This window comes from Anser brachyrhynchus, assembly GCF_964034855.1.
Source record: "Anser brachyrhynchus genome assembly, chromosome: 3".
Lineage (NCBI taxonomy): Eukaryota > Metazoa > Chordata > Aves > Anseriformes > Anatidae > Anser > Anser brachyrhynchus.
The window spans coordinates 89162809-89189093 of NC_137696.1; the positions used below are offsets into that span (position 1 = coordinate 89162809).

Genomic DNA, 26285 nt, shown 5'->3' on the forward strand with positions numbered 1-26285 from the left:
TTTTAAATAAAGTTTGTTACCTTGGCTTCCTCTGTTTGGAGACAGAGCTACCCAGAGGGAGAATCTCCTCTGTTTTGAATCTCCAGTGGGAGATTCAGCTTGACTGTATTAGATCCTTTCAGAAGAAGAAAGTGTCTCTTTGTTTCCCTCTGTCTATATGGCTATCTTGAAGTAGAAACCTAGCTGTTATTAGGGGTTAGTTTGGGGAGATGATCCCCTATGTTAACCAGGTTTCATCATTATACTTGCCAGCCTGAAGAGAGTCAGTACCTAGTAAACTTCAGGCTTCTTTTTTTTTGTTGTTTTTTCCTGGAAAGCTAATTTCATGCAAGAGTTACATTTTTCCAATGTGGGGACGCAGGTGGTGACCCAGAATATGGCTTCCCACCTAGGAATGGTGAAAGACTAAAATAAACTGGAAATGCTGTATTTTCTGTGTAACTTAGAGGTAGGAGGAACCTGGTTAGGAACTTCTGATGGTTGGAGTACCTGCTTTTGTTTGGCAAGAACTGAAGGTCTTCATGAAATTTCAAAGGGGTGTATTCTAGCTTTTGAGGTTAAAAAAAGGGTAATGGAAAGAAACTAGACAGCATTGGTTTGCAGCTTAAGGTAATCTTTTTTTTTTTTCTGTAACACTTGAAAAAGTATTGCTGAATAATACCAGCTCTTTTTTTTTTTCTTGTGGTAATATAAAGAACAGTACACGGGAATGAAGACCTTTTTCATTGTGAGTCCAGGTATTGGCACTAACTGTACAAAGCTGGGGAGAATAATCAGTCTTTAGACCTAGAGCAGAATAAAGGCTGTACCAGAGCAGAATCGTGATATCTCAGACAATATGTAAGACTACAGAGAGTGAAGGTGGTGACTAGTGCCAGGAGCTGACCTTACTAGTAATGCTTTAGCTGTGTCAGAGGACCAGTTATTCCAACTTTCATCTGCAGATGGGGCAAGCACAGTTGAAAATGAATCGAGGATCTATGAAGAAGGAAGTTTTTATGAAAGGTTTTGTTTTCACCCACCCAAGAATACAAAAGGTGCAATAAGCTACAATGGGAAGAACTGGCATCTTTAGAAAAGAATCATCTGTGAACTGCAAGAAAGAGATGGTGTCTGTGGTTTTGTGATTAATTACAAAGTAGCAACGTGAGTGAAGTGGTGTTTGCAAGTTTCTAATTAAGAGTGGAATCAAGAAACTACATGTAATGTCTGCTGTTGCCCAAAACATATACAAAATATGGGAACAAAAGGCAAACGTTCGAAGAAACTAACAGCAGAGATCACAGCGAAGAAACTAACAGCAGGGAGCGCAGCACTGCAGCTAACAGTGCATCTAGAAAATTGTTGGAGGAGTGCACACAGTTAAAAAATATTGTCCATTATTTTCGTAAAGAGGTTTTTATCCTAGTGCAATAGATTTCTATAAAATGTAAACTAAAGCAAATGTAAATACGTGGACAGTATCCATCAGTGCTTCTGCACTCTTAATAAAATCTCATGTGGAGGGACCAGAGAATGTTTATGAGAACTGTAAGGAGGAAAGTACTGACCACTGACTCATAATGACCAAGATTGTATTTATATAGTGTATATATAAATATATGTGTGTATTTATATGTATTATATATTAGTAGTATATATATTTACATGTATGTATTTATATTTATATATGTATTTACATGCATATATTCTAGCTTTCAGAGTGTGTTTTACAGCTTAAAACAGTGGTTCCAAATCATGGCTTTTAAAATTCTGTGACAATGCGGGTAACCAAAGAAAGTAAGTGGAGAAAAACACTGGTAAAGAAAGCAAAGCATGGTATCACCTGTGGCAGACTCCTTGGTCTGTATAGCAGACAAGGAGAAGTTTTGTTTTGTTTTCTGGTGTGTGACTTTTGAAAGTTGAATCTGAATCTAAACTAAGATTGCATTACTTTATTCTTTTTTTTCTTTTTTTTAATGAATACGCACTGTGGTATTTTTGTCAGGATTTAGCTTTGTTTCGAAGTCTGGTATCTGACTTTAAGGGGCTTCAAAGCACATGCTCCTTTGCTATGGAAGCATTCTTTTTTTATATGAACACTTGGTACAAGGAAACTTTATAATTAGTAATAATAAAAATAATCGCAAAATCTCAGTTGTTATATTTTTCATGACTGAGTAGATCTGTTTGATTTCTACCATCTGGGGGTGTTATGCGAAGTTCTGCTATATAATCTTTGGAGATTCACCCTTGGGAAATGCTTCATCACAAACTTGGCAGGGAACACTCAGCCATTGCTTTCTCAGAATTCATCCAAAGAACGTACCTTTGACTGAAAGGAGAGTCACTCACTGCCTTTTGAAGAAAATGCCATGCTTTTTTCTTTCCTTCTTGTAAGGAGCCCAGGTATTAGTGTCTTATAGAATAATATAATATATTGAAATATCTTTTCTTCTTCCCTCGTAGGAAATTTCTCAGAGTTCTCCCTCTCCCAAGTGAAAACTGGAGTGCTTTAGTTGAAGAGTGGTGTTGTCACCCTAACCCCTTTGCCAAAAGCACTTTGCACCCTCAGCGTGATGACTGTTTTCTTGGAGACACTTTTTTTCTGTTGAATTCAGGAAACGAATCGCATGTGCCTGAACCTCCCATATGCTTCTCGGAGACCAGCCATCATGCTTCTCAGAATGAATCTACCTTGGTAAAGTAGTTTGTTTTAATAATTCTTAAGGGAATGTATTTGGACTTTCCTAGTAAAATGCTTATTTGTTACTGGCTTACACGTATTATAGGGATGTTTTGAAGGTCATAAAGAGTTGTTGACACTTGTCTGCATAGAAGCCAGAAAATATTCTAAGCTATTTTCTAAAGCATGCACCATGTCTTGATGTTGACCTAGATATACATGAAAATCTTTTCCTTATAAACTGAATTAGAAAACATTTAATGATATAGTTCTGAAACCAAGCATTTCCCCCTCAAAATATCCCGAGTGTAGGAAATCAGCATTTATTATGATCATAACTGTAATAGGTTAGGCATTTGTCTAGGGGTAGTGAAACAAATAACAAGGAGGAAACTGGAGAAACAGTGCTTTTTTCTGTCAAGATATTACTGGATGCATAACCGTAATTATGCTCAAAATATGTATTTTTTATTTTTGTTAAACTTTAGAAAGACTTGGAAAATCAGAATGTGTTTTGGGGTTCAGATGCGGCTCTCATATCCTAAAAATAAAATAAGGAGGTTGTTTGACTGCTCTGTCTAGTGAAAGAGACCTGCCACCCCAGGCTGTAACTGTTGATGATGACTTTTCTAAAGTGTTCTAAAGGAGGAGATTATATCCATCACCTGAGTCTCTAGGATTAGGGGCTTAGAAATATCAAAATGTGTTGGGAAAAAATAAATTTTAGGGGACACTGGAGTTTCAATAGTGGGATGAAGAAATAAAATGCAGTGCTTTACTCATCTTGGAAATCTAGCACTTGTATAAAAGTTGAAGCAATAATTTCTTTTTCCACCAGAACAGCATCCATGAACTTAGTTCATCAAAGCTTGCGTTTTCATAAAATCTTTTCTGCTAATGTACAGCTCGTCTATATTTATGCTGACAAAGATTGGTCCTGAAGATACCATCTTTGTTTTCGTCACACCACGTATTAAACCTGGTTGTTGAAATCCTTCAGCAGTTATGGGAACCGTTGCTGACTTGACAATGTCTGTGTCTAACAGCTGATGACTTGCTGTGTGGAGATTCCCAGCATCAAACTTTTAATCTGCTGAGAGTAACACCAGAGGCCCGGATTCTAGTTCACTGCTGCTGTTTACCATCATCAGGGATTTGTATTATCCCCGGTTAAATCACCAGGATTCTAGCAGTTCAATTGTTGCTGGTGTGATGCATCCAAGCGAGCCATCTGTTTGGGGAACAGTTCTGTCCTGCTGTCTGTGTCTGCAAGTCTTGCAGCTGTGGTCTCTTTGGTTTCGTGTTCCATTGTTCTTTGAAAAGCAGAGTCTGGGGAGGGGAATGTACGAACTGATATCCTAAAGGGATACCAGCACGGGAGAAGCAGGTTAATCTGGATTAACTCTTGGAGTTATTTGGCAATTGAAGTTATTTCTTCTAAGTATTCTTAAGAAGGCAGCTGAGTAGAAGATTTTGAACTTCCAAGAGGACAATGCCTTCTGCCACAGGTCTCCAAAACTAATCATCTTACATTTTAATAGTGTCAAAAGAGATCATAGAACAATGGGAACAAAGATGGGAAGAGGCAGGGTGCATGGAATTCATATTGCAGCCCAAAGAAACTGCAGTGGCCTGCCCAACATGCTTTTTAAATCGAAGAGAATTGATTTAAAGGGAAGGGCCAAGGAAGGGTTGTTTCTGAGGCAGAAACATGCTGAAAAGGATACGAGACAAAAATGTTTTTGGGATATGGGACAAAAATGTTTTCGAGATATGGGTCAAACCAGGATAATAGCAGAACTTTGGAATGTGGGAGGAGGCCATTTTCTGTCAGACACACAATGCTAGTTTAATATGATGGATTTTCACATTTGCTTTCTTAAACTTGTCTTGAAGTTGAGAATTCTTTCCTTGTTTGTGTCAGATCCTTCTTTCTACATCTTTCACACTTGTGCTGAATTCTAATTTCTGTGTTTGCTTATTTCTAGCATCATTCGATTGCCAAGCAAATGAGCAGAACTGTAAGATCAAGCAGAAGCTGGACTAATAAGGAAAAAAACACTCATACTGAAACAGAAAATTCTTCCATAATATGAGAGTAATAGAAAGTAACAGGCAAGATAGATTGCTATTGGCATAAATGTTCTCATTTTAGAGAATATTGTTGCAGTCTACCCCAGCACGAAAGTTCTTTTTTAATTGCATTGCAGTTCTTTGGAAAGTGTTTGCGACTGACCAAAATAGCAGGAATATACCAGAGATGCTTAAACAAACTCTTGCAGCCTCCTGTGGGACCAAGACAGCATCCTTCCATTGCAAACATATTTCTCACATCTATTAGTCTTCCAGTGTAACGTAGTTTTTAAATGTCACGTGGTTCTGCAGCATCCTAATAGTATCTCTTGGGGAAAATATTTTCCCTGATGCCGTAGGGATCCTTAGGAACAGAAAGAAAAAATACTAGGCTGGTGATGCACCTCCATCTGCAGATTGCCAGCAGCTGTAAGTTGTCAAATAGATGTATTGACTTAATTAGTCTGGCTAAAACTGTCACGTTTTCTGTTGAAGCATGATATGAGATAGTGGTGTTTTATAGGTGCAGTACTGCCCAGTTCTCAGCTAGCACCTGTAACCGTAGTCAGAAAAAGACTTTGTAGCTTTCAAAGAAGTACTGTATATATACACTGTGCAGTATTTGTACCATCCTCAAATACTGGTTTTCACAAAAAAAAGTTTCTTTATCCTTGGTCTTCCCATTAAGCAAGTAATTTTACTGCATATGTCTGAGGGCAGGAAATGGGATAACTGTGTATATACATGAACCAGATGTTTTTTTTCTGATCTCTGTAACAAGGGAAGATGTAGCTCTCTGAAGCGTTCACAGAGGCTGTAGGGCTCTCCCTTGAGCTTTTACTTTGATTCCTGTTTTGCGGGGATGGGAAATTTGCCATCACGATGTATTTAGCTTGAGAGAGAGACCAGAGAATCAGGACTTTCTGACCACAAGTTCAAATTCTGTGAGCCACTTCTTATTTTTTATGGAGCTACAGCAGTCCTTCCTGTTCATTTTGGTATTTGCATAGTACAAGTTAAGAGAACTCTTGTTAGGCATTGCCAGCATCAAATCCTTCATTTCTGTTTGGGCTATAGCATGACTCTGAGAAAGATGTCCAGTACTGATTAGTACTTCAAATGATGGAAACTTTATCATTTTCCTTGATAAGCTGTTTCAGTGATTAATCATCATGACTCTTTGCTGCCTTTTTATTAAATTAAGCATGCTAAGAATTGCAATTCCGTATCCATTTTCCTCTCTAATATATATTTATTTTCTGGAAAAATATTTTTGTAAGAATTTTCCAAACTGTTTTCCAACTTTTTAACACTCAGATACATTATAGAAATAATAACATTACTAATTCTGGGTAGTTAAATTCTATTATTACCCTTATCAGAAATTCAGTTGCTCATGCATTCAGAAATTATATTTGCCCTTTGTTCTGTACCATCTCATTAATAACCCACGTTTGGTTAGCTACCATCGTCTGATTTATTTTGATTTTTGCTGTCTTTTGCTATTTTAGTGTGTACTGTTAGACTAAGCTTAACTTAATGAGCCAGACTGGTGTGTGTAAGTTATCTGTCTCCTTTGTATACCTCTCTGCTCTTACTAAGGCAGGAAGTACTTACACCTCTCCACAGAGCATCAACGGTCTAATCACAGACCACATGTCCCCCAAGGCCTCTGAATTGGAATTGATTAAATAATGATGCATTATTCAATGTTGGTTGACAAGGGTAATTGGACTTGGAAGTCTGTATAGTCTGAAAGTCCCTGATCCAGGTTCTGAAGACAACCTGTAAAGGACACACCTTGAAACTTACCTTTGTAAGATGAAAAGTGTCCCCAGGACTATTGCATATATTTCATGTAGCTCTTTATTATTATTATTTTTTTTTATTATTTTGTAATGTGATAGGTCACAGGGCACCACTTTGTGTTCTGGATGTTAGTCCAACAGAGCTATCTGGCATCACACATTTTAAAAATTGAATATTGAAGAGTATGATGGTGGTGATGAGTAAAATCTGTGCTCCCCAAGAAGTGCACATATATTCACTCAAAGTGGCAGGCAGGTCCCTTCGATAGCTCAGCTGGTAGAGCGGAGGACTGTAGAGATGCCGCCTGTGGGAATCCTTAGGTCGCTGGTTCAATTCCGGCTCGAAGGAGACAGCTTGAATTTTGAGCCAGCAGCGTGCTCAGGTGGCCAAGAAGGCCAACAGCATCCTGGCTTGCATAAGAAGCAGTGTGGCCAGCGGGGCTAGGGAAGTGATTGTCCCCCTGTACTCGTACTGTGTTCAGTTTTGGGCCCCTTGCTACAAGAAGGACATGGAGGTGCTCGAGAGAGTCCAGAGAAGGGTAACGAAGCTGGTGAGGGGGCTGAGGGAGCTGGGCTTCTTCAGCCTGGAGAAGAGGAGGCTCAGGGGCGACCTTATCGCTCTCCACAGGTACCTTAAAGGAGGCTGTAGCAAGGTGGGGGTTGGTCTGTTCTCCCATGTGCCCGGTGATAGGACAAGGGGAAATGGGCTAAAGTTGCGCCGGGGAGGTTTAGGCTGGATATTAGGAAGAACTTCTTTACCGAAAGTGTTGTTAGGCATTGGAATGGGCAGGAGGTGGTTGAGTCACCATCCCTGGAGGTCTTTAAAAGACGTTTAGGTGTAGAGCTTAGTGATACGGTTTAGTGGGGGACTTGTCAGTGTTAGGTCAGAGGTTGGACTCGGTGATCTTGAAGGTCTCTTCTAACCTAGACGATTCTGTGATTCTGTGAATCTATGGGCACTGTGGCCCTCTTTTGCACAGGTCACAGAAAAAGACAAATGCAGATTTTTCCCTAAACTAGTTTAATTTATGATAAATTTAGATATTTTTGTAGACTTACATTGCTGTATGATTTCTTAGGTTGATAGTGAGTTGTCTGGACTTTATCAAGCCTATAAGATTAATAGTTGTTAACTACATATGGGTATGTTTATACACTACATATTGAATTAACAACTGTAAAGTTCTTTATACAAAGACCCCAAGTTAAAATCCAGTTTGTCTTCTTATTACGTTCCCGGGATTTCAAGTTCCAGAAGGGTTTATTAAGTCAGGAACATCATTGTGTTTGCCTGAATGTGTTACTTCCAGACCAGAGCCATACCGTACTACAGCCAGGTTAATAACCCAACATAGAACCAGTTCTGGAGTTTGTAGTTTGTGTTAAAGTAGGAATTGTGCTTGTATCTTTCTGCTGATACTGAATTTAAATATGAACACTGGAATTAATAGGAGTGTTACTAGGTCAGATCACAGGTTGATCCAGAAATGAAATCTTTTTCAATGGGCAGTAATAGATGTGTAACAGTACGGCATGTATTGAGGGGTGTTTCTGCAGGTGTAGAGAATTGTCTAATGAGATGTTATTATCCATGATTTTCGTATTTGATAAGCCCTTGATGAACACTGTTTCCCTGAGTTTTTGAAGACTTTTTTGAGCATATGTATACTTGTAGCATGAAAAATATTTTCCTGTGGTGAGTACTGAGCTATATTGTGCCTTGTCCCTTCTTTTTGTTTGATTCAAACCAGATTATAATTTCACAACATGAGTTAATGAGTATTAGATAACTTTTCACTCTTCAGCTTTTCCTCAACATTTGTGATTTTATACATCTCAGTGATGACTCTGTTTTCTGCCTTTCATGCTTTCTCCTATTATGTGTATTCAGTTCACACGTGGGAACTGTTCTGTACCTCTTACCATTAATTTTTGTCAGTACTTTTTTGACTTGAAGGAGAGGGATTGTTTGAGAACTGAATCCAGCGCACCTTTCTGGAATATCATAGGTTGTGTTCTTTAGTTCTTTCCTAGTAACTCTGCATGCTCTGGGGACCTTTTCTGCTTTTTGCTGAAGTGGGATTCCTATAAACCTGTCCACAGTGACTAGAACTTTTTCCTGAGTGATGGTAGACACATTACAGCATGATTTATTTAGCAATTATTTCTTGTGTGCGTTATTTTGCCCTTATCAAAGTTGAATTTACCTCATCACTTTGTCACTTGGTATTATGAGATTCTCCTGTTATCTATTAAAGGTTGTGCTGTGTGATCAGTAATATTGCCAGATTTTAAAATTAATATGAAACTTGCAAGCGTGTAGAAGGCTGTAATAGTCAATGCGCATCTCTGAATATGTAAACATAAAGATAACAAACTAAAGTGCAAAGTTAACTATATACTCTGGAGAGTATGTTAAAGTTATGCATTTCTTTTTCAGAATAACTGAGCAACATTTAAATTACATTTCTTTATCCTACAGAAATCAAAGGAAAATACCAGAGTATTTTGTAAGCGCTGCAAGACAATGCTGGGAGAAACAATATCATCAGGTATGGCATATACAGACTAAACTGGACTTGACTGCTTCAGCCAATGAGCACTGGAGGTTAAAAGCGCCGGAGAAAAATAGCTTAACAGAAAAAATGCAGGGCTGATTCCTACGTGTTTGTGTTATTTTCTTCTGAAATAGGTGAGATTGCTTTCTCTGTTAGACCTTGAAAGTGACTTACTGTGGAGATTTTCCTCATCCTAGTTTCTCTGGCATATTAAATTTGTTGCTAAAGCTTTGGAAGACAGGAAGAAAGATTCCAGTTTATTAGGAATCCCAGTAAAAAAGGAGACCTCAAAAGTTACAGGTTGTTTATTTTGCTATCATTCTTACAGAATAATGGAAAGGTTAATTCAGAACTTGGTCAGCAAAGAACTAGAAGCTAAAGATATCATTGCTAACAGCCAGCCTGATTTCATGGAAAGGGAATCTTATCAAATAAACGTAATATTTCTCATCAAGTAATGATGAAATTTTGAGATTATTGGTTTAAAAGTTATTATATTGAATTGTTAGGGCTTACCTGAAGTAGTCTAAAGATGAGTCTCTGATGGTCTTTAAAATGCAGTTATTAACAGGAGAGAAGCAATGATAAGGCTGTTACTAGCACGGTTCTTTCTTTCATTCCCCCTCTGCTGTACTGCAGCAGTGTGAGTCTAGATCAGTTCAGAGAATACAAAAAATTTAAAGAAAATGCAAAGCCTGTTTCAGAAATAAGTCATGAGGGAGATAGAAGACAGTTACAGAAGGTTCCGATTATCCTGTACAGAGATCTAAAAAGCATAGGCTTTAAGAAAACCTCTTTTAAGGTAAGGTATTGGAAACCCCACAAAGCAAACTGTAATACTGCAAAAACAGGGGCTAGTAAAGAGCTTTATGGATTGTTGTGAGTAAATACCTTCACCTAAGCCTTTAGCAACCAGTAGTTGATATGATTGCAGGGTACGGGAAAAGGGAAATAGCATGTAGACATGCAAAGGAATTGTCCTGGACTTTGTACATTGCTAAGGTTAGATAGCTTGTCAATTGTTTTGAGCATGTTTCATCAGTGGTGTAGGAAATTTCCTGTTCTTTGAACTCTGTAACAAATTAATCACAGATGTATAGCAAAGTCTAGACAGAACCATTTCTATGAGAAGAGACTAGAGAGCAGGTTTGACTGTCATGCTTTGGTGCTTTCTTATGAGCAAAGATATCAGTGCCTTGAAGATGAAACTGGATTGAAATGGTGTAGCTGTGGAGGCCAGATCTGGCTTTGCCTATTCTTCCCCCAACTTTATTGCTACACGTTCTTAGGCTTTTTTGTTAGGAATTCCTACCTTCTACCTCTCTGCAAGCAAACATCTCCTCAATTTCCAGTGCCCATTCAGCAATGGAACCAATTCCTTGCTCAAGATAATAGCTGGAGATGTAGTATGACTGAACTGGCTTCTTTTTCTCCTGTCTCTTAGATCTAGGCACAGCATGGAGCAGACTAGAATTAAGCTTTGAGGTAACATATAATTTCCTAACAGTGAGGATAATTAAAAACATATAATACTTATCTGGACAAGGGGTGGGACGGCCAAGCCTTTGGAATCTTTGTAATAGGATTAAGTGTCTCTGAAAAGCTTGCTTTCATCCAGTTTTAATGGTGTGTGCAGGCAGAGGTCAAATGGGTCAATCCTCTTTACCCTTAAAATTTATGGAATTGATGAATCCTTTTTTGATGTTCACGTTAAGGCTTAGTGGAATGAATTTATTATTCTGTATACTTGACCTGTTTTGCTTGCTCTCTGGTTAGGCAGTGTTTTAGCCTAGACCCGGAGCTTCAGTGTGATAATCTTTGACCTGACTTTATTGATGAAGATTAAATTCTGAACTCAAACTCTTCCATTTAGTACTAAAAGGATGTCTTAGTGGAGGTTTTTGGGAACACATGCATTGAAATTTGGAATGTATGGTTTGTATATTAGTGTTAAGTTAGTGCAATTTTAGAGAAGAGGTTCTATTCTGCTCTTTGAGCAAAGAAGAAAATTATTCCCTTGTGTGTGCTGTGTGTTATTAAAACTGTCTCTTGTGATTCACTGCAGCATTACTGAGCAGCAGAGGGTACTAAAATACTTATGTAAGCTATGCTGATCTCAGTACTTTAGGAAAGTTCTTTCAATTCATCTTTCAGGTTTGGCTTTGTAGCAGTGCGTAATGGGCAAGAGTTAATAGGCACCAGCAAGCATTAATACATAAAACATTTCAGTCCAAGTGTTTTGGCTCTTGCTTACTTTGTTTCAAGTTGATTGCTGCTAGTGTTAAACAGGGATCAATATGAATGACAAATTGCTGATCATGTAATTAGCTCAGAGCAGTTTTCTTTTGGTGTAATGTATGTTTTCTGTTTGTGGTTGCTTCTCCTCCCACATACCAAAGCAGGAATTTGATCACCTGCTGAACCTCTAACTGAATGCAATTGAAATTGAATTGAAAAAAAATTTTATAGTATAGTGATATAGTGATTTACAGCTTAATCTTAAAAATTTTGTTTTTCTGTTGCATTTAAACGTGTTTGTCATTTCAGATACTATTAAATATTATGTCACTGAGGTGATTGTACAACCATCTGAGGGAAGTTTCAAAACAATACCAAGGTAAAAAAAAAAAAAAATCAGATAACTTGCTCAGTTTTATATTTTGGAAAGGATGCTAGAAATGTAGGAAAATTCAGTTCATTCAGTAATTAAGTATAGTAAAGTGCTATCAAGTTTTATGTATTCATAGACTTAAGCATTTGAAAGATACTGTAGCCTATATTCACTCATATAATTATGTTTGTGTTTGCATGTGTGTTAATAACATGAAGAGAGATTGTACACAGTTTGTTGCAGCGTCCCACTATTCTGACAATAATCCAAAATAAATAGTTCAAAAAAATAAACGTTTTAAGTTTTCATGGCATGTGGTGACTAATTATTGAAATGGAAGGCTACATTACGTAAAGTTAAGTAAAACTTGCAGTGTTTAATTGTGAGGTTTTTGAATTTTCAAGTAATTCAATTTGAAGTTAAGACTAAGATGGTATAAAATTTGATCTAGCTGTCTTCTATTATGCATTAGTCACAGGTCTTTTGTGAATTATATTTGAAATATGTGCATTGTTCTGAACTTTGCTGTGTTCGCATGTGTAAGATATAATAGGGAAAAGCTTTTACTCAGCATTTGACATTTGTTGTCAGTCAAAGGAAAGGATTTGGAGCAATTTAGTCTGCTGATGTGTTTAAAAAAAATCTGTTAAAAGATCGTGTTGCAGGAATTAAGTGCGCTGGTTGGGGGAGAGACAAAGATAAAAGAAGCTACGTTTCTCTATAAAAAGTGATTATGGGATGTGGTGGAATTTACAATATGGAGTTTTTCATATACTTGCACTGCATTGGTATGAATGACTTTGACAATGTAGTTGTTATTAAAACAAATAATATGTACTTAATTCTTAAACAGGTCTCAATTTGTACAGAGCATGGTTGCTCAGTGTCTTATGGAACTGTCCTCTGCTAAAAGCACATTTAGATTCACCATAAAAGGGGATGATGGAAAGATCTATATTCTGGTAAGTTTTTTATCTTAAAAAAAATTTAACATATGAATCGCAGCTTGTAAAACATTATTTATGCTGATCGTGATTGTATGTATAAAGAAAAATTAATTCAAATTCTTGTGTTGAAGTAGTTCTGAACAGTTCAGTTCATGTAAGAAGCTTTCCCCATTTTTTTATGTAAGCAAATGTATGTGCAGAAACTTTCTCATGCGTAGAGTAATGAAAATACTGCGGATGCACCACAAACAGCGTAGTGTTGTGGTTTAACCCTGACAGGCAGCTAAGCTCTATCCAGCAGCTTGCTCGCTCTCCCCTAGTGGCTTGGGGGAAAGAAATCAGAAAGCTACAAGTGAGAAAGCTCATGGGTTGAGATAAAGGCAGTTTAGAGGTAAAAGCAAAAGCTGTGTTCACAAGCAAGGCAAAATAGGGAATCCGTTTGATACTTCCCAGTGGCTGGCTGATGTTCAGCCACTTCCAGGAAAGCAGGGTTCATCACAGGTAATAGTTTCTTGGGAAAACAAATGCCATCACTCCAAGTGCTCCACCCCTCCTTCTTTCCCCCAGCTTTTGCTGCTGAGCAGGACACCACCAGGTGTGGGCCATCCCTTTGGCCAGCCTGGGCCAGCTGCCCTGGCCATGTCCTCTCCCAGCTCCTGGTGCACCCACAGCCTCCTCGCTGGCAGGGCAGCACAAGGAGCAGGAAAGTCCTTGGCTCTGTGCAAGCACTGCTGTGCAGCAATTAAAACATCGGTGTGTTATCAGCATTATTCTCATCCTAAATCCAAAACACAGCACCATAACAGGTAGTCTGTCCCAGCCAAAAATCAGGACACACAGAAATAACGACGTTTTCTACTGAGAAAAATACAAAAAACTTAAATTTTGACTTTGTAATATATATCTCATTTTTCTTGCTCCAGTGTTTCTTATCTGTAATCTCTACAAGTTCATCAAATTTTCTAGCATCTTTCACAAATACATTCTTAGGTCAGCAAGAACTACTAATGTAGTCACTACATTGCATTGCAAAGTGAAGTGCAAAAAATAGTTGCCAATTATACTTGATGTTCTAATGCTGTTAAACTTGGTTAAGCTTTATAATTACCTGATAACAGATAAATTCCTCAAACTTCTAAGATGGATGGAAATTTGAGTCTGGAATTACTTTAATAGTAAACACTTGGTATAACCAGAGATGTTTTTGTTTAACCACGTATAGGCACAAAATGAAAAATGTGGTAGAGTTTGGAGTAGCTGAATACTAACTCCTGTCTTTCAGTAATGAATCAAAGTTGGTTTTTGGAGTCGGATTCAGCAGTGAGAGGGAAAGGAGGGGGAAGATAACCCAAGAAAAGAAATGTGTCAAAATAGGAGAGACCTCTCTGTCAGATACAGATTAATGGACCATGTTTTAGAGGGCCTGAGCAGAACAAGTTTGTATTTGCCAAGTCTGGAGAAGGGGTTGTTGAAGCAATCAAGATGTGAGATAATGAGTATCTAAATTACTAATAAAGGGCTGTTAGACTGCAGTTGAGACAAGGACATACTCTGAACAAGTGTTAGAATGCTACTGTCAAAAGTTACATATCAACACTTGTGATACGTGAAGTACTTTCAGGATGACTTCATACATACAAAATCGGATGGCTTGGATACAATTAAATGGATTAATTGCTTTCTCTAAAGCAAGCTACAGAAAGCTACAGCTACAGCTTTTGACAGCTGTAACTGCATTGTTCCCTAGACTAGTTTTAAAGACAGTCACCTTCTGAAAAGCATCCCAGGGGGCTCCTTCAAAGGAAGCTGTTAACCATTTCAAAATAAAGGAACTCAGTTTAATTAAAGCTAAGTGAGGTGGTAGTACTGACCCGTGCGTGTAGGACACTCCTGTTTCATCTACATTTTTTCCAACACATCTTCAACACTCAGCTTAAAGCACTGTGTGTAATGGCCCTAGCTAGTGAGGTATATAGGTTCAGGCTACAAATGTGTTCTGTGAATTACCAGAACAAAATCAAAACAGCCACTCACTAAGCTAAGTGCAGTTGCTTGTCATTGTTTGTGTGCATATGCTCAAGTGGTTATCCCCTCCAAAACTTCTTTATCTCTACATCTCTTTCCTTGTTCATGGAGCTTTCACTGTGATGTGCTGAGCCTTGGGCTCTGGTAAACTGTGACATATGTGACATATACTTTGTGTCCTGTTAACAGTGGCTTTCTCCCTTCACAGGGGATGTCGTATGTCTGCTACCTGGCATCATGCAACTTGTTTTACTTGAAGTTGATTAGGTCATGAGAAACAAAAGATTACAGTCTAGTGAGCAGCACTGTGTAAAATCTGTTTTATGTGATAAATATTTCATACGCAAGCATTTTATACTGGCTCAGGACTTGTAAAAAATAATTTGCATTGGTAACTCAGATCACTTCACTACTCTGGGCTACGAATAAAGGAGAAGCCTGACTTTTTTGTGCAGTGTTTAGCATCAGAGCCCTGAATCCAGCTTAGAACACTAATACACAATCACAAAGATATTAGATAAAATCAGTAAAGTGATGCAAATAGTTCAGATTTCTCAAAATTCTCCCCAGTAAATTTCCCATGAACTGCTGTGAACAAGTACTGTTGAAGAACACCAATCCCCTGAGCAGTCGCCATCCCTGGAGGTCTTTAAAAGACGTTTAGTTGTAAAGCTTAGTGGAGGTTTAGTGGAGGACTTGTTAGTGTTAGGTCAGAGGTTGGACTAGGTGATCTTGGAGGTCTCTTCCAACCTAGATGATTCTGTGATATTTAATTAAATTTTATTTTCCAGGTAAGGCTCTGTTACAGCCTTCTGTGCATCCTAGCTTTACTTTTAGACCACATTAATTGCTATCTTTTTCCTTGCATGTCTTAGCTCTACCTGGTCATAACTATATGTTTTCTAAAAATCCTTACTTTTTGGCACTTCCAGTGGGCAGCCTTTCAGTTTCCTGTCTTTAGCATTCAGTCATTCAACACCATATGCTCTACTAATTCCTTAAAATAAATAAATAAGTCTTATTAGTGACTGTGGTGTATCAGGCATCAGGTTTATTTTATTAACTCCTGTTTTTCTCCTCCAGAGGCTGAGCAGACTGTGATAAGTAATAGTGAAAGTAAAATATCAGTTTGTTAACACTTTCGTAGGAACTGTCAGAATGTGGCTTTCGTATCAGCTGTTTGTGACATCAGATTTACGATCAGAGTAAAGGAAGAAATTGAAATTGATGTCATCCTCAGTAAAATAAATTATTTCTTCATTTATAGATATGGCTTTTAAATTCTGACACATTGCTGGTGGAGTCTTCAGGAAGTTCCTCTTCCCACAATGTTTTTACGCTGTTTGGAGATATTTTCATGCCTAACTCTGGACCAGTGGGGACCTGGAATGCTGTCAAAGTTCTTTACCAGCCATGCATTAAGAGCAGGAATAAAGAGTAAGTATAGCCTGTTCTGGCCTCAGGTTCTGATCTTTGTTTCGTCTTGCTTTTTAGGTGAGCAATATTTTTTGAAGTTCTTTGGACAATCCATTAATCACACAGGTGTACATACCTTTTGAACTCATACATTTATTTATTTTTTTAAACGAAATGCCAGAGAAATAACAGATTTAGCCAAAGAGAATCTGCTGGTTAAATTTTGATGCAAAAATTTTAACACACAGGCAAAAGAGTTATGTTGTACTTGCAGGCATACTGATAACTTGGGAGATGACACAAATAGAAGTTGTTTCCCTCACACAGGAGAGTAATGTGCTTTTTTATTTATTAGTTTTCCCCATATTAACTCACGGTGTACTTTAGAGCTTGGTCTATTGACAAAATATTTGCAAACCTGCTCCATTCTTAATATTTCTCATGATTAAACTCTTCAATTCACGTTAACTTTTTTCTTGCTTTCTTATAAGTAAGCCTAAGAATGTCAGGTTCACTGTTCATAATGTCATCTTTTTGTGGTAACTGCTCTGGTTAAATATTTCAAAAGGCAGAAGAAATCTGCAGACATCCATACAAGTTTGTGTACAAGTTGTTATGAACTATGCTAATTCATCCTTTTACCTAAGATCATGTGCTGAAGCAGGAACCCTCTTGTTTAGTGCTGTAGCACACTTTGAACCACAGGTGGTAGCCCAGAGTGCTTTATGGAGGACAGAATAATTTGGGTAGTTTTCAGTGGTGTAACCAATGCATGTAGGTTTAAAATAAAATTAAAAAAAAAAAAAAGGATTTATCTGGTTAGATTTGGTCTATTTCAGTATTGCAATTGCCTGTAGATTTTAGATCACAGAATGACAGGATGGTTGAGGTCGGCAGGGACCTCTGGAGGTCATCTGGTCAAGCCCCCTGCTCAAGCAGGACCCACAGAGCACGTTGCCTAGAGCAGATGACTAGGTAACTACTTCAAGTTTCCTCTGTGGAAAACAGTTCTTCTTTCCAAGATAGCTTTCTCAGCTTGCACTGACTGCCTAGAGAAGTTGAACTCCACTTTTAGTGTAACTGTCTAAGGTTAAGAGTTACTTGGAATGAAGAAAATATGCCTTTTGAATCTGAACACGGTAAATAAGTGTATCTAAATTAAATAGTGTGATTAAAACTGCTGTTTTATTTCCTGTAATGTTATCTCAAAAGGATATATTTAACTGCCACGTTAGATGTGGATATGCAGCTGAACGGCACTGGTTCATAAGAATTAGCAGCAATATATTTTCATTTGTGTACAGTATTGATTTTAGTGTCTGCAGATTTAATTAAACATTTTTTGTATGATATGTTGCTGTTGTGGTACTGATGTGTAGAAGTAAACTGAAGCATAAAACTAAATAAATATTTAAAATATATGGTGGATGAAGATTTTTATGTGATTCAAATATATTAGAGGCTTAGGTGGACCAATAATTTTTTTTAAAAAAAAAACTTAGACCTGCTCACAGTTGAAAATGAGGGAAGGGTTAGTTTTATTGACTTTTTTTTTCCTGTGAGGTGATCACAGCTCCTAGTTCTGCTCTTACAGAAATAAAGGATTTGGGCAGAAGAGCAAAAATATTCAAACCCTCATTTCCTTTTTTTTGTTTGTTTGTTTTAAAACTGATATGATGTGCATCTTTAGTCTCCTCTAATTCTCCAGAAGAACTCTTACACATATATGTTGTGGGGACAGGAGAGCTGGTTGTTCTGGTTTGGTATTGGTTGATGCACGACTTTGTATTTTTTCCTTCTGAGGTGCAGAAACTAAAGTTATTGTTGATTTACTGTTGTTTTCCCACTATTGTTTTTCTAGTAAAGCACAATGAAAAGGACATAAATGCTTGATTCTGATTCCACTAACTCATTTATCAGTTGACTTGGAGTAGTGCCTGTATGTGCAATGAGGCTGAGGTCTTTCCGTATTGAACAGTAATGTAAACACATCAGAAGAAAAAGATGCCAAGCAACAGTGCGACCTACTTAATGCAATGTGTTTGCGTTTAATTCTCAAGTACTTATTTCAAGAATTCTGAACAAAATGTCTGATTTCTGAATAGTGTGAGTTTCAAATGTGTTTTACATACCATATTCCAACACTTGAGTTGCTTGTTTCTGCATACACACATACCTTGGAAATACTGCCAAGGTTTTGGAGCCTATAGTCTGCTCTAAGGGACTAACTACATCATCATTCTGAGCTTTGTGTAGTCTGTGAATGAAAGAATCATCTCCAGAATAGTGACTGAGATATAAAACAGAACAGGACTAGGGACACTTGTGGAGCCTTGGGAATTAATTATTAACAGCTTTGCTCCGGGTACTTTTTTCCAACCAGCTCGGTATGTTAGATTGTGTCACTTGAGGACATTCAGCAGCTCGTAAGGCAGTGCGAAGTTAAGACGTGGTTAGGTATATCCAGACACTATTTATAGTGTGGCTCTTGGCATTTCTCCTCGCAGAGCCCTATTTCACTGATCTTTGAGGGTTGCCTTTGAAGTGCTGTATTGATACAGCCTTTGCATCTTACTTCTTCAGCTATTAAACAGCTCTAGAAACACACGTGTCCTACGTGTGATAGCATGAGTCCTGAGTAGGTCTGCCTGCAGTTAGGCTCACGGCTGTTATGGGATCTTTATGAGCAGTCCTGCAACAAATGAGTTGGAACTATATGCGGAGGAATAGTATGCTGTCATTCCTTGGTGAAGGATGCCCCATGCATTTTCCGCTCTGTTCTTACTGGGATATTTATTGGTGCCTGCCACTCTTCTCTCAGCAAGGCTCCTTTTCTCCACCTACAAGTCTGCTGTGCAGACAGGAGAGGTCTTCCTTTCAAGTAACAGGTTCTCGGCAAATAGCATGTTATACAAAAAACTTTGACTGCTGGGAGAGATAATGTTAAATACTGCTGAAGTGCGAGTGTTGTAAAAATGCATGAAGAAAATTGAAAATAAGGTCACATAGCAATTTGACTATAAGTTCATCTCAGAAAATATTTGTGAAGGTACAGTTAGAGGAAATCATACTTAGCCCTTCACAGTAGCGTGCTAAGCAAAGCTTTGTTTGTCAAAAAATATTGATAGCTTTTTATTTCTCGTATGCATCTAGAGTCTCTCTCAATGGTTTACAGCTTTTTGCAGAAGGCTTCTCCTAGGTAAGAATTCGCTGCTTATCATTTGAGATAATGAAAGCTGAAAAGCAACTTCCAGAAATTGTTTGTGTATTTTTTATTAGTTGTAAAGGGATAGATTAAGCTAGAAAAAAATGAGTTTGTGGCTCAAAACATGATGTTTTTGGAGTTCCAGTGCTTTTATTAGAGTTCTATGATTACATCAGAGTCTGTGTACAGTGGGAGGTTTATGAAGCTCAGTTACTGATGGATTGCAGAATGTCAAGTTGTCCCAAGAACAGCTTTCACTCTGTATATGATTCTACAGTAATTCACCTCTCATAAAAGTTTCAAGCTGTCCTAAAATTGTCTGAAATTTCTTTAATGCTATAGTATATCACTGATTCTTGTATGCCTGCAATGGAATGCCTTTTCCTAGTATTTCAGTATCTCTTGCTTGTAGAAAGTATACAGGGAGCACACAGACCGAGAGTTGACTGACTGAGGAGCGACCAACCTTCCACTGTTCTGTGGTTTCCTTACAGTGAGTTTTGTAGTTTAAGAAGCTTGTTGTGCTATCTCTGGAATGATTAAATGAGTGGGTGTGACTGTAAATGGACTGTAAGGATCTGTTTTATTTCAGATAATCTTTATTTATTTATTTTTCTCCTGTCCCTTCATGGATTCTTTTGTGTTATCGAGAAAATTGACACCACATATGGGCTGGTTTGCCCTAAAAAAAGCTGACCGGAGCAGATGGGCAAAGCTTTTTGAAAGGCACAGTCTGATGCCAGTCAAAGGATTTGGGGCAGGCAGGAAAGAAAAATACTTTTGCAGATTGAGAGAGACATGGGGAAGCCCACTGAACATCAAATGCTTTTTTTTTTTTTTTAAGTCTAGGGATTGCTCTTGAGAAGAACTGTTCTTCAGTACTGGTAACATCCTTTCCAACCTCTAGAAAAAGAGGTATGCAACTTTTTAAGTATAGCTTTCAGGAGAAACATCCAGACTCGTTTGTTGAAACTAGACCTGCCACATACAACATCCTTTTATGGTTGTTACTGAAGAACTTCATTCTTGATCCTAAACATAGCTATATCTTTCCAACTCTCTGGAGCTGTCATATTTTTGGTATCTAATCTTTCTAATTATAAATAGTCTTACAAGTACTAACTGAATTACAGAAAAAATGTTGGAATGAAACCTTTGTCTACCAGAGGACGTCTCTGGGATTTTTGCTCAATTTTTGTTCATGTTATCATTGCATTTGGGCTTGTTGCTTAAGGTGCCTTTCTGCTCAGCTTTTGAAATTTAGCACTGAAGTCAAAGGAGGTAGGGCTCTGACTTAAAAAAATAAATAAATAAATCCAATCCTAATTCAGCTATGTTTTTTTTTTGCCCTGTATAGAATTAAAAATGCTTATGTGTCTACTTGTCTTGAAAGGTACTGCTGTCGTACTGTGCATTAGAAGTGTTAAATACTATATACACAGTAACTGGTAATGTACAACTAAGAAATTGAATGCAGCTACAACTGCTGATTTACTTCTTGGGTTCTGATTTTTTAGAGAAAAAGATAAATATGCTGTCAAGATTTCCGATCACATTTAATATGCTTTTGAAATCAGGATTTTTCATTCTGTTATATGATAAAGCAAAAATGCAATTCAGTCTTATGCATCATCTTCCTTATTATTCATATTTATTAGTGAAACACTGATTAGGAAAGCACAACTTAGGTGTTTCTCATGTCTCTGTCGTTTGTATTACAGTTGCTCAGATCTTCTGGTAATATCAGAATTTGTGTGAGAGAAATGATGAATTGGATTGGAAAAAAATGTGAATTAAAAGCAGCAAGACTGTCTAAAACTAATTTAAAATTTATAGTCTGAAACAGTCGGGTAGTTTATTCAGCTTTTATAGGAATGTAAGAATATAAGAAATTCCGTGCTGGGCCAAATCAGCACCCATCTAGCCCAATATCCTCTCACTGAGATCAAGAGGTGTTATTTACAGGAGCACGTGAACTGTCTTTCACTACTCAGTTTTTGTAGTTGTTTCATTACAGATGTTAAGAGGATACAGTCCTGCCTATTTCCTCTAGTATCTGCTCAAGCATCTTTTGACCATCTTCTGTGTAAACACTTCTTGACCTTACTCGTGCTGTCTTTCTGCACAGCCTTTTAAAACAGCAAGTTCCTGAAGTTCAATACGGGTGTAAAATACTCTTTCAATCTGTTTTAAACTGATCTGCTGCTGTTTTAAGTAAGTTGCTTCTAGATCTAGTACTGGGGGATTTGGTGAACAAAATTCTGCATTCATACTGGCAAAATAGACATGGAGAACCTAAACTTTATCCTGGTACTACATCATGCAGTGTTCTTGATAATTATATTTAGGTTTACTGTCCAGTTTGCTCAAGGGACAGCAATGTCATATTTATGCAAGTCCTACTATAAGGCAGGTATCTCTCTATTATATTAATTTTGCTTTAACACTGCTTTTTTGGAAGCCAGATAGCCTAAATGTTATAGTGATGATACATTGAGGATACTGTTGTAGGTTGAACTGTAGCAGCTTTTCACTTAGGTGCTTAGAATTTGCTTCTGATAGACTTATAAAGACTGTTGAGTTTACTTGGAAACTGTAAATATTCAACTCCTATGATGCCTTTTAAATGACAGGATCTATTCGAGCAGGAAGGAATCCTATAATTAGCAAAGAGTGGGGAAAAAAAAAGGCAACTTAAAGTCTTTTGGGCAGATTGCTGACAAGAACTGCTTAAACCTCAAAACTTGGTTTTCTGAACTCTAGAGCCTTGAGCTGTTTTAAATTAATTAGCATTTGTTGTCTCTATTGTATTTCTCCATGACAAGCTGTGTAAACTAACAATACTTAGATTAATGAAATGATTTAGGCTGCTAATTTTACTTGCAATACTTTATATATCAGTAAGGCACAAGCAAATTGGGAGCATATGACTCGAGACCATGGAAGGCTAATTTGTGAAGTTGTTGAGGATATTTCCGTTTGTTTGCTGAATGTCTGTGTGCTAACAATAGGATATTGCTGCTGGATGCTTATTTTGAATGCTGTAGCATCAAGGATAAACAGAGCAAGCAATTCTCTTGCTGGGTCCTCTGAACACTGGCCTTAAGCTATAAATGAAATAATTTGTATGACTAATAGGCATAATAATTGATGCCTTTGTGTATATGAATGTGCGAGGCAGGAGGGGAGGAGATCTGGCTGGAAAGGTGGAAGGTATTGTTCCAGGGAATAAAATTGCTGCAGAATTCTAGATTTTCAGACAAATACATTGCTGAATTTCAGTCAAATAATTGCCGAAGGCAGGAGTGTTAGATCTACCCAGAAGTCAGCTGTTGGATAGACTGTGCCCATTTCCCCTCTCTGTGTGGTTAAAAGAGTATTACGTTTGGTCTACATTCTTCTCAGCATGTATGCACTACCAGAATACTTGTTAAGCCTTCAAATTTTTCTTTACCTCACAGTGATCCGAATAGATTTTATGGAGTCATCTGTACTCCTGGAGACAGCAGTACAGCAATCACCGGAGTGCTCCTGTGGATCCTGATTTTGCTGGTTTTCCTGGGGAAAGCAAAATTGTGCAGTGTCTCGTTGAAGACGGCTCTTCTGGGAATGACTCCGGGCATTTATTTGACCTGGATGCGCCTACCTCCAATGCTCCAGCTTGGACTTTTAAGCTCATACTGATCAGTTCAGTTGATATTGATTGAGGCTGCAGTAGCAGAGTTAGTTAGAAGTCGTTTTTTAACCTAAGCACTTTTTTTGTTCCTGGTAGAATTTGATTTTTCTGACCCCCCCCACAATTGTTTTATGTCAATATGGAAATGTTGATGAGGTGTGTCAGGCATTGTAGTTGCACTTTCTTATGAACTTTTTTCCTTTTTTGCTAGCTTCCAAACTGTCCTGTGTTCCTTACAAAGCAATAAGGCTCAGCAATATATTGTATTTCCTCTTCTTTGTCCAGAGTTGATAGTTTATGATGAAAACAATTGCATACAAAACTGCCGAAATGCTTTTATGTATTTTTACACTATTTTTTTCCCAGATGTTGAACTTCCTCTGGAAGCTGGGGAATATTTTTAATTGGAAAAAAATAAAAAGAATCCACGATCATTTTGACCAGCTGGAATTAGTGCTGGTAGTGTAAAGAATCATCTTCTGAAAACAAGACTGAAACATTGCTCTAAGAAGAGCCTTCAGATGTTTAATGATTCAGTGCACTTTGCATTTAATACCATTAACAAATGAGCTTTATTGGTTGTAGCCATACCTAAAAATCTGTCGTTTGAGACTTCCTGTTTCCAACTATTTGCATATTATTTCTGCAAACTGATGTTCAGCTGTTGTATTTCAAACAGCAGGGGCTGCATGTCATTAATATTATTAAGGCCTCTGAGTTCTGAAGCATTTCGTGATGATTAAGAAAAGCAAATTCTTGTTTGAGTTGAGTGGTTGTTTTATTGGAGATGCTATTTTGTTCTTTCTGAAATTGCTGAAACTCTCACTGGCTTCTGTAAAAGGAAATCAGTTACTGAGAAGCTGTTTTTGCCCCCCAATGTAGAAATTTTGCAGACACTTTTATCACCTCTGCAGCTTTTCTTTATGCGTAGGGCCATTCTATGTAACACAGTTATCCTGGTGGCTTTCTGGTATCACCAATTATTTATGATGCAAGTCTTTACTCAGCAAATTGCTGAAAATAATGTAGCAGTGGGTACCAGATAACTGTAAATGTTCATTGATTGCCTTCAGAAGAAATTGAAGAGATCATACTGTTATGGTTGATTATGAAGATGTTAAACTGGAGATTGGAAGGTTTCTAATATCTGAGCAGTGAGGTTCCTGCAAAACCTTTCAGTAAGAATAACATTGCCGAGAAACATAAATGCTTTTAAGATGCAGCATGATAAGAAGATGGGGAGAGGCTCTTCGATGGGGAAAAACTCTTCACCAGGGTGTGTGGTGATAGGACAAGGGATATTGGTTTTAAACTAAACGAGGTGAGATTTAGATTAGATCTTAGGAAGAAATTCTTCGCTCGGCATGGTGAGGCACTGGCACAGGCTGCCCAGAGAAGCTGTGGATGCCCCATCTCTGGAAGTGTTCAAGGCCAGGCTGGATGGGGCTTTGGGCAACCTGGTCTGGTGGGAGGTGTCCCTGCCCATGCAAAGAGGCTGGAACTGGATGGTCTTAAAGGTCCCTTCCAACCCAAATCATAATTCTATGACAAAATTGCAAAAAGGAATGCTTTGACACAGTTTCTTTTCTTGCAGAGAAATAAATGAGCTTTCTGGCAGGGAGATACCTTCTAGTTCAGTGCACCGGCTGTGTCACAGACCTACCGAAAGACTTCCCAGTTCACCTTCGCTGTATATTGTTTGCTCTCTCTTCAGGGTGAGAAGTTAGCATGTGTGCTGAGAGCCACACTGGTACCACAGTCTCGATTTGGCTCTTGGTCAACAAGATTGTAGTTATCAAGTGTGGTGTTTTTTTTTAAACCTCTGATGTGTTCTTCTATGTCTGAAGTCCATTCTAATTAACTTTTATTTGCAAAGGATTTGTAGTAGTTTATCTGCAGCTGCCTTTATTTCTGCTGTTGCATCTCCTCTTTTTCACTGTACTGGTGGCTGTGAATCAGTCTTTGCATGCCTTCTTTACTTCCTTTCATCAAATCTGCATTTTCTCTGTCTGTAACATCAACTCCTATTTCAGCACTGACTTAATCATGGAATCACAGAATGGTTTGGGTTGGAAGGGACATTAAAGCCCATCCAGTTCAACCATCCTGCCATGGGACACCTCCCACCAGACCAGGTTGCCCAAAGCCCCATCCAGCCTGGCCTTGAACACCTCCAGGGCCTCACCACCCTCACAGTGAAGAATTTCTTCTAAAACGTTGACTTGATTAATTAAAATTCAACCTTAAATTAAATTTTGACTTAACCTAGATTTAATCTTCCATTTAAATCCCCTCTTTTTCTTTTTGACTTCCAGTGCTACTCTTGCCCATGTCCAGAACCCAGCTACTGTGCTCTATGCCTTCCTTTTCTGTTCCTCATGCTTCTAAGCTGAGACTAGATTTGTTTGCTCACGATCCATAAAATTTTAAGAAAGTTCACAAAAAATAAAGAGCCAAAATCATCTGTTTTCACGTATCTGGCTGTGTCAAGGTATGTGTGTGTGCCCACTGTAGTTCCCACGGTGGTACCTCAGAAGGGCAGCAGATGGCTTGTGCGATTCCCCCAGCTCTGCTCCGTGCCTGTGGCAGGACTCTGTGGACAGCCACGTAAGTGCTGCAGAGGGCTCCATGAACTTAAGTATGGATTATACAGACACTGGTAAATCTCTGCCATAATGCAAGGTGAAAGCTTCTGACTAGCTGAAAGGGAAAACCTGGGAATTAGCTCAGAGGGGAGGAAGTTTAAAAATTAGGGACAGTTTTGTGAAGAGTTTTGTGAAGCATTGGAGGTTATTTATGGAGGAGTACTTCCACTCCCAGAGGAAAGTTGGCTGTTGTGTGAAGACATGTTGGCTGAGGACAGGGAAAAGGGGCTAGGGGAAAGTTGTGCTCTCTAGATTTGCAGTTAGTTTTAAAGACCATTTTTAGGAAAGGAAGTTGTGTGCTTTACTGCTGGTTTAATTTATTTGTTTAGTATTTAATTGCTATTTAAATTTGACCTGTAGCTACGCCTGATATTTTAATGCCAGTGTTGTGCCCTACCCTGCATAGAGCAGGCATCTGTACAAATTCTGCTACAATCACATCAGTGAATAAGGAAAATGATAAAAGTAAACCGTTCCAGGGAAATTACACTTTGAGTCGTAAAGGGGAAGAATGGCATATGCGAAATATTAACTTTAGTAATTAAGCTTTTGTTTGGCAATGGTGTGGATTGAATGAGTGGAAACAGTACTTTGGGATGTTCGTGAATTCTCAGGATCAACCGATTCTGTGATTTGTGATGTTCCTTACTTGGCTG

At 38.1% G+C, this 26285-nt stretch overlaps 1 protein-coding gene across 3 annotated transcripts in view; it reads left to right on the forward strand.

Moving 5' to 3' along the window:
• Positions 1 to 26285, forward strand: part of UBE3D (ubiquitin protein ligase E3D) — an 82273-nt gene that overhangs the window by 5225 nt on the left and 50763 nt on the right. For 2 of the 3 annotated variants that reach the window (XR_013948694.1, XM_080585666.1), the window contains exons 4-8: positions 2449 to 2680; positions 9029 to 9098; positions 11652 to 11721; positions 12569 to 12677; positions 15955 to 16124. Coding sequence is in view for 2 of the 3 variants with exons in the window: in XM_080585666.1 (XP_080441792.1) it covers positions 2449 to 2680; positions 9029 to 9098; positions 11652 to 11721; positions 12569 to 12677; positions 15955 to 16124 (651 nt within the window). In the remaining variant the exon portion in view is untranslated. Of the gene's footprint in view, positions 1 to 2448; positions 2681 to 9028; positions 9099 to 11651; positions 11722 to 12568; positions 12678 to 15954; positions 16125 to 22769; positions 24912 to 26285 lie in introns of those variants that run through there. The other variant, XM_080585665.1, reaches the window with a different exon arrangement.